At 32.4% G+C, this 9,506-nt stretch overlaps 1 protein-coding gene across 1 annotated transcript; it reads right to left on the minus strand.

Moving 5' to 3' along the window:
- Positions 1–7,650: 7,650 nt before the first annotated feature.
- LOC143616165 (mannose/glucose-specific lectin-like) lies at positions 7,651–8,693 on the minus strand. The gene is made up of 3 exons (XM_077089079.1): positions 8,652–8,693; positions 8,369–8,563; positions 7,651–8,059 (listed from the first exon to the last, which is right to left on the minus strand). Exons 1-3 carry the CDS (start codon positions 8,652–8,654, stop codon positions 7,820–7,822), a joined length of 438 nt encoding a protein of 145 aa, XP_076945194.1. The 5' UTR covers positions 8,655–8,693; the 3' UTR covers positions 7,651–7,819.
- Positions 8,694–9,506: the final 813 nt, after the last annotated feature.

Raw genomic sequence — 9,506 nt, forward strand, 5'->3', positions numbered from 1 at the left:
TGTTTTTGATAAAGATCGGATTTTGGTCAACGCTGACCTTCGTTCTTGGATTGACTCGCTTGATAGGTTCCGGATGAGGATTTCAATGGCTTTAAGATCTTTACTTGCATCATGAAATGACTTATTTGGTTGCTCAATGTTGTGGTTAATACACCATTGTGTGATTAAGCTTCTTAAAACATAGTTAGGAGTTAGAGTGATGTTTTGGAGTTTTTGTTGCGTTTTTGGGCATGTTTTGTTTCCGCAATCAATCCATCTTTGTATGTATGATCTCTCATAAGTCTGCAAGAAATCATAAGATCAACATAATGATCATAAAAGATGAAAACAGGCGAGGACCCTACTAGGTCCTGATAGGGTCGCACTGCTTTATTTAGTACATAACTATTTGTGCGATTAAATCCTGGACACTTAATGAAATTTTGACACTGCCCCTCTGAATATTTTACAAATATAGATACTAAAATTTTACAGTTGAAATCAAAAGAACTGATTTATTCAAAATCGACATGCCACAATGTTGCCCTAAGACCCCAACATTTCACCACAAATCGGAATCCTTGTTGCCACCTACTGCGAGTTACACCCCTTTCTCAAATCCGATTCTAAACAACTCGAGATCCTCCATTTTGGTATTTCTTTTTTACGTGTTTTCTAAGTTTTACTTTATTATTTGATTATTTGCTAAATTGCTATATTATTTAATGCTGGCTTAAAACTTGTAAACTTCTTGGTTAGATATTTTGTTAATGTAGCTTGATTATTAAATATTTTAGCCTACTCCAGAATATTTTATTAATGTAATAAGCTTAAAACCTGTTGAATTATTAGTTTATTTGAGTTTGAATTTGTAAATATAGATAATATATTAAGTTCGTTATATCTTTTTGTTACGTGACCCAAACCGGACCAACAAATGTAATATTTAGCAATAGACAACCAACCCCGAAAATTTATGCCCATAAAAAAATCCTGAGACCGTAACTGATTGAAAATGAATGAATTTGGTTTAGTTAGAATGTTACTACCTGTCCTGTGGAAACAATGACCGGATCCCGCATTAATTCCAAAGAAATGGGGCAAAGGAAATCAACTGGAATTGACGATGATGTTTCAGACGATTCGGATGAGTTGTTTGAAGTTCCCAACTGATAAACCAATTCGGTTTGATTATGCACTTTCAAAAGACTTTCCGTCGATGCAACTTCCACCTTTGTTTCTATAGGATGAAGATCTTTATCCGTTATTGTATTTAGGGGTTTACTACATCTTTCCCGTGCTCTTCGCAACTGATCTTTCACCAAGGCAACCTAAAATCAAGATTTTAAGAACAAACTTGGATAATATTAGGAACTCAAAAGATGACCATAAGATTAAGGATGCATGCTCTTACTTGTTTTTGAACTTCTTCTGAGATGTGTAAATGATCATATGGTATGTTTGCTAATGCTTGTTCCAATTTCCATGTAATAGATTGGAATTGAGATGAGATTTTCTTTGTGGATCCATCCTTTAGTAAAAATTAACCAAGTAAAATGTTTAGAATACAATGATTGTAAAAAATTTAGTCTTTTGCAAATTGCACATGCATTTGATACAAAGTTGATCCAAGAGACAATAAACAAATGAAAACATAGGGTTGCATGAACCATGGGCAATGGCCAAAAAGGCCTTGACGAACCAAATCATGTGACGACAGACAAATATCATAGGTAGTTTCGTCCAGTGGACACGTATTCCATCAATTTGTGTTTGGATTTCATCACTGGAGATTTTCCTCAAATTTTTATTTTCTAGTGATTTATTTTTAGTGTAAAAATGCAATGAATTGTTGGTTGATCTCAGGATTGAATTATAAATTTATTTATGTCTTATTTCAATATTTAATGAAGTGTTTTCAATTTCAAAGATTTAGAAGTCAAATTTAGAGTCCTCAAAGGGCATAATGGACATAATGTGATAGTAAAGCGTCTTCTCTTTATTTTAAAAGTTGGGTTTAAATCCTATAAGACGCATCTACATGTGCTCTAATAGGATATTTAGAGTAGGTTGCCTTTAAAAAAGTGTCAATTTAGAATCCTAAGATTTCAATAAAATACTATTTGCAAAATGATGTAGATTTAGAATTTGTTTTAAGGTGTGTGGGTGTGTGTGTGTGTGTTTTGTTTTAAAAATAAAATATATAGTTTCTTCTTTTCTTTTCTTTTTTTACAATTTCCTCAGTTATATATTATATTTATTCAATAAATATAGTAATATACTACCCTCCTATTGTATCATTGTATGTGGTTCCACTCTTCCCAACAGCTTGAAACAATTTTAACATATATGAACACATGCAATGATGCAATCAAATCATAAAGATAAACTCACCGGTGAGATCTTACGATCGAAGTTAGCCGAAACTATAAGCAGTTTCTTTGCATCCTCAAGAGCAACCATTAAGTTAACAAAACACGATAAAAACAACGACGAATCCAACAACTTCAAGTCCCTTACTTCCTCCAGAAAATGCAACAACAAGACCACTCTCCTAGACATGTCCATGCAATCTTTCTTAAAGTATTCCGAGAATCCGACGCTAGAGGTACAAGCAATGTCCTGGACGAGACAAATACAAGCGAGCACACCCGTGTTGGCCATTACAAGAATAATATGTTTTAGTTTATAGAAAGTTGATATAATATAAGTTTGGAAGAATGATGTGACGATATTTGTATATGAGTGAGTCGGTGGTGTTGCGTGTTGATGGTGAGTAAGACAGTTGTAAATTGTGAGGAGAAATGTAACGGTGGTTTCGTTGCAAATTAATAATTGGACAATGAAGACCACTTCTTCATATAGATGTAGGGTTTTTAGTGTGGTCTACTATACAAGTCTACAAATACTATATATGCCTTTTCTTTTTGACAAAATAAAGTGCTCATTTTATGCAAACAAATAATATAATTACTTTTATGTAATTATTTTGGCCAAATTCTATTTGTTATTATACCATTTATTTTTGTTTTTTATTAGCTAAATTAAACAGAAACATATATACTAAATTATGCCCTTTTTTGGGGATTTTTTTTCCTCCAATTTCATTTGTTAGTGTTTTTTTAAAAAAAACTTATATATGTGTTTGTGTGTGTATGCATATATGAATTTACTTTTATCCAAACAAATAATATATTTACTTTTATTTAATTATTTTGGCCAAATTTTATTTGTTACTACACCGTTTTTTTGCTTTTTTTAGCTAAATTAAACATAAACATACTAAATTATGCCCTTTTTTAGTATTTTTTTTTTCAATTTCATTTGTTAGTGTTTTTAAGAAAACTTATATATGTGTGTTGTGTGTGTATGCATATATAAATTTCCTTTTTTAAAATTGTGTTCGTGAACCAAAACCATGTCCTAATTAAACGGTTGCCGAGCCTAGATTTGGGTCTGGGCCAACCCGACTTTTTTTATAACTTTCTCAAAAGCTCTATCGGACTTAAACATGTGCAACATATGTGACGGAAAATAGCCGTTTTACATTTTTATGCATTGTGTTCATGTACAAACACAAAATCAAAATCCTCTTTTCATGTCGAAAACGTTTCTTTCTCATTTAAGCTCTCTTTCACTCGAACAATGCAAATAAACAACACTTTACCACCTAAATAATGTTAACCTCCGAATTCCACCCGAATCACCTAATCAAATCCCCAAAACTTTAACCTAAATATTACAAACATACCTAAATATTACAAATGTACGTAACCTGTTTTAAGCCCTGAAATTTGATCAAATAATGCATTGTAGAATACCACCCGTTATAAATCAAATTCCACCTATTGCAATATTCTTTGATTTACTTTAGGTTAGGATTTGATGAGAGTGGATAGGTGTGAGCTCACTAAGTTTAATAAGATGGTTAATTTGAATTAAGAAGGTAGTGAAAGATTAGGGGTTTGATAGTAACATGCAAGGAAGTGTAGTTATGGTTATGGATGAACATTTTGTCCCAAATACCCGTGCTCGTACTGTACGTGTATACACACATGTACCCGTACTGATTTAGCTTATTCTGTACGGGTATTGGTACTCATTTTTGTTGAATTTTGGCACGGGTACAATCAGGTACAGGTACGGGTACGATATGGGCGCATTTGGTATTTTGTAACTGTTTTAAGTATATAAACGTTTAATTGGGATTATTCATATTTAATATATAAAATATTATCCAACCATGTTATTATTGAATAAGTACCAAATGTTTCTTCAAAATTAAATAATATAACATCAAAGACTCGAACCAACAAACAAATCACTTAAAGTTGGTGACCGAATCATTGTTCTTCAATACTATCTTATCATTAAATAGACGGCCAGGTTGTCTGGTACCCGTTACATACCTGTGATAGTACCGATACCCGGACTAATTCAGGTTGTTTGTTACTCGTACCGGTACCGGTATCATGATTGTCGAAGATTTAGAAATAAAAACGCAAAGTGGTACAAAAATTGGGTACCGTACCAAAATACCCGTACCCGTACCATACCGAAAAATTTGGTACGAGTATTGATACGTGTTTTTATTGATTTTTGGTACGAGTACAATCGGGTACAGGTACCGTTCCACGCTTATCCCTAGTTATGGTTCGAAAGGAGGTAGGGGGGGGGGGGTAGTGTGTGTGTGTGTGTGTGTGTTTGTTTTTGTTCAAATCTTTGATAAATAAACATAAACGAATAAGTAACACACTGGATTTTAACTAACAAAGACAAAAAAACTCTTTGCTTTATCATTAAACTAACAAAAATAATTGATGCCCATAAACACACCACAAAGCCCTTATGTATACTAAACGTCACTTGGGAAGATAAGGCAGCTGCTTAGACTCGAATACTAACTCAAACTCAATAACTATATAAGCAAAAAATCAACTCAAATACCACTAATACTTATCTAGTTATCTCTATCTAACCCCTTAATTAGTTTTCAACCCTTTTGAGTCATTTTCTTGCTTCGAAGATATCGATTAACCGAACCATCAAACTTTATCCAAACCGTTTCACATGTGAACCATCAAGATTAATACCTTCAAAGTGAAAGAGGGTTATACATGTTTTTTTCTCGTTTTAAATTAGACCAATTAATTCATATATTTTAACTCATAAAGAGCTTAACAAATTACATTACTTCTTAATGATTAACCAAAAAAAAGGATTATTGATGATACGGGTTTCAAAATTAAAACTATTCATTTAATTTTTAATTTAGAAAATATGGGAAAAAGTTAATGTATAAATAAAATTAACGTGCTAACTGTAGAATTCAAGTTGTGTAATTATGTAATTACACAATGCTGTAATTACATTACACTATAATTATAGTATGTTATATATAATTACAATACTTGATTCATATAGTTATCACATTAATTTTATTTTATATTTGATTGAATCCTTAAAAATAAAATTCGTAGTTTTCATAACTCATATTTATGGCTTTAGTTAATATTCAACTAACTATAATGCAATTATGACTTGGAATGCAAAGAAACAAAAGAACCTAATATAATATGAAACGAGATTTATACCCATCATATCCTAGAGACTTTTTTTAATAGTTTCCTGAGAAAAACATTGCAAAAACCAGAAGTCAATCCTATATTTCCGGAGTCACATGAATATTGTTCTTAGGATGTAATTAACTAATTATCTTATAAACGAGTCAAAACAGTGGAAGGAGTCTCAGAAGGATGTTTCTATGACGGTGAATCAACGGAAGTGGAAGGTATCTTAGCATAATATCCAGTTCACTGATTATTGAACGGTCAACTTGACCTTGGCTCATCAACGCGGACAACTTGATGTAAATGGATATTGCTTTCAACAATCGATAATGTTTATTACCGCCTAACCGGTAACAAAATCCACAGCGTTGCGGCGGTTTAGTGACGCGAATTTAACTTGTATCGGTTAGGTTTGTAAGGACAACAAAAATAAACTCGAAAAAGAAATAATATTGGCAAAATGGCAGTCATATAATTTATGATAAAATATAACGTGTTGTGGGCTAATAAAACACGTGCGGTACTAGAACAAAACTATATTAATTCGGTAATTAACTTCAAAATACAACAAATTAAGATATTAAAAAGAACGAAACAAAACTTCCGTGTTGCGCGACTAACCGATGTGAATTTGTCGGTGTTGGGTTACGGCACCGAAACTAAACAAGAAAATAAATTTGTTAACGCCTAAATACAAAAGGTTAGCATATTTAAAACATAACGGGAAATAGAAAATTTGTGTTACGACTACAAATTGATGAAAAAATATTATTTGTATCGACGGTGTCAATATAAAATCGTAAACATAAATTAGTGAGCCTTTAAAAATATCATAAAGAAAATTAAAGCAAAAAAATATGTGTGTTGCGGTGACGAATTGATGCAAATTCGGTTGATTACGACGGTAGCTGTCCTAGATCATAAACATAAAGTAGTAAGCCTTATTAAAAAATCTAAAACAAAAGATAATAACAAAACTCGCACGTTGCGGCTACGAATACACATAAATTTGGTCGGTAACAATGCTACCAACCCTAAATCGTAAACGTAAATTAGCATTAATCTCTAGAAAACTTAAATAACATAAAAGAAATTTAAAAAATAAAGTATAACATATATAAGAAAAACTTGATAAGACACAACAAATGTCTCTCTTGGGTGGCTCCACAACGGAGAGCCTAAAAGCATTCACTAGAGGTGTTTATAGTTCGGTTTAAAATTGTCTAAACCGGTCATCGGTTCGGTTTCATGGGTGGTTTTTTTAACTATTGGTCGATCGGTTTCAATAATATTAAACCGTAGCGGTTTACGGTTTGTACCAAAACCAACCGTAAAAAACCGGTCCGGACCATATAATTTAATTATATTCAAATATTTTAGGTATTTTATATTATATACATATATGTATCAATACTTTTGTTAAATATAAACTTGTAGCGTAACTATGTAAGTAGCATATATAATATTCATATTAATTATTCTCTAAACACTAAATGAAAGATAGGTTGAGGCCAAAATCCGAACGCAGTAACAAATTGCAATGAATCTGTCTTATCACTTTTTTTCATTAAACTATTTAACTTCAAATAATATACATTTCATGTTATCGGAATGCTTGTGTTTAAACTTTAAATGTCACTATGATCACAACCCAACATGCCCAAACCGTGAAACCAAATCGTTACTAACGGTTTGGTTTGGTTCTAAAGTTCAACGGTTTAGTCTTGATTTACAAGAATCAAAAACCGTTACTAATGGTTCGGTTCACGGTTTGACTCAGAAATCGCAAAAACCGGACCGCAAACTCCCCTAGCATTCACAATGCATCACCTTTACAACTTGTTATGTCAGCTGTCAAATTATTTTAAACATATTCAAAAATAAATATTTCTTCTACCGAAAATAAGTAGAGTTAAGAGTTCACGTGAGTGCTCTACCAAAATCAATTTAAATTAAAGCTCAATAAAAGTACATGACATTTAATTAATTTAATTTAGAAATTATTGGTGTTGTGGTAATTTTCATTTATCATTTGGAATGAAATTTAATGTCTCCTATATTTGGTTGTATACTATATTGCATTTGCCAAAGCCGGTATGATAATAAAAGCACTTAAGAATATATGAAAAATAGAAACTTCAATTACTAGCATTTCGATCATTACATTAAAAGCTTAACCAACAACCACCAATATATGACTCTTTATTTAACTCTTCACAATCAACCAATCTTCATTTTCTTCAATTCCCATGTCACAAATCGCAACCAAATTATGTCGGGTTGATGTAAACACCGATGGCATCTAGGTAGTCACTGCTACAGCCAAAGAAACCCCCAAATTTTGCCTTTGAAATGGGCACCGAGAAATGAGTCCCATTCTCAGTACCAAATGGTCCAAACTTGTTGACATCTGTCGAAAATGATAGCGATGTCACAACTACCTTAGAGTCAAACCATCCAATCGTCCCGCTGACACAGTTCAACTCCTCCACATCAATGTCAATGTTGATCTGACACCAAAAGAATAATATTACTGATATAACAAGTTGAAAGAGATGTAACATATCAAAAAATACAAGTATATTGAGGGGTTATGATATGTTTAACATAACATTTTAAGAAATTAACCATAGAGGCCATTTTCCTTGGGGCCCCCACAATTTGATTTTATATATAAATTTTTAACTAGCTTTTGTATATATATTTTAAGCCTTTTAGATATATTTTATTAATTAGAAAACATATTTTAGGGGCCTATTTTTCTACTCGTCTAGACCATCTATTTTTTTATGATTCTCGTAGAAAAACAAAAGTAATACCTCGGTGCAATCGCCACCATAACCACCAAACTTTGGGGAATGGTGAACGTCACCGTCATCATCTTGGCTAGCGAAGCTGATGGCGTCGATGCATTCACCATGGTTGATGATTATCTTAGTAATCTTTCCCTCGGCTTTGTAGGACCAGTTTTGTCCATCCGAGCTTCCCCACGGTCCGATCAACGCAAACTTTTTCTGTGACAATGATTTAGAAATCAAGAAATGATCGGTTAAAGCTGAACATCAAAAAAGAACATTAAATAAATACAAGAAAATACTATACCATTTTGGGAGGTCAAGGTGACAATTGTGAAATGTGAAATGTCAATTGTTGTGTGATGTAATGAGAAGTATATATAGACAGATAGTCGAATGGAACATTTAATATGATGATATCTTATAAAAATGTTTATATTTATTATTAAATGATATAATATAAAGTATGAAAAGTGTGAATTTGGAGATGTGTGAGGAGAGTGATGTTGTAGGTGTCAAATGGTGTGAGGATGAACACACGGTGCATGCTGTGAGGATGAACACACGGTGCATGCAAGTATCCTACCAATTAGAGTCCCTCACACCGACCATCATTTTTTAAAATTTTTAACAATAATTAGTAACGGGCCCAAAAAACTGAAAAAGGGAATTCTATTGTCCTTTTTTCCTACACTTTAATGTCTTTTAACATGATAGTTGAGTTTTGATTTAAATGAGTTGGGTCACATAAATAGCAATAACTTGTACAGTCTTAAACTTATGAGAAAAAATAAAGTTTTGAGGTAATCATGACCATAGAATGATAATGCACCGTTCAATATCCATTTAGAAAGAATATAACTAAAATACTTAATCGAATTCGAAGCTTGTCTACTTTTTATTTATTATTTTATTTTTTTCACTTTGTTTTTTAAACGCAACATGTATGGATTGATATTTTCTAGGTAAGTTTAAAAAACTCATTTCTTTACGGGGATCATAGATCTCTCTTTTCAAAGTTGGCTAAGTGAGAACGTTGGCTCAGCAATAACCAAGTCAATCCAATCCTCAAGGGGAGAGAGGTCTGTATCCTGGGACTATACTTGGACTTGATCGGGGACTGATTAGTTCCTTGTTCCCAACAAGTCCATCTATCTATTTG

Source organism: Bidens hawaiensis, unplaced genomic scaffold, assembly GCF_021521415.1.
Source record: "Bidens hawaiensis isolate Kalapana, Puna unplaced genomic scaffold, B.hawaiensis_p1.1 tig00046113_1, whole genome shotgun sequence".
Lineage (NCBI taxonomy): Eukaryota > Viridiplantae > Streptophyta > Magnoliopsida > Asterales > Asteraceae > Bidens > Bidens hawaiensis.

Bases quoted from the DNA above. Each gene is read 5' to 3' on its own strand.
- LOC143616165 (XM_077089079.1), bottom strand. The intron at 8,060-8,368 runs GTATTACTTTTG...TTTTGGTGTCAG, and splicing joins ATGGTGGCGATTGCACCGAG to ATCAACATTGACATTGATGT.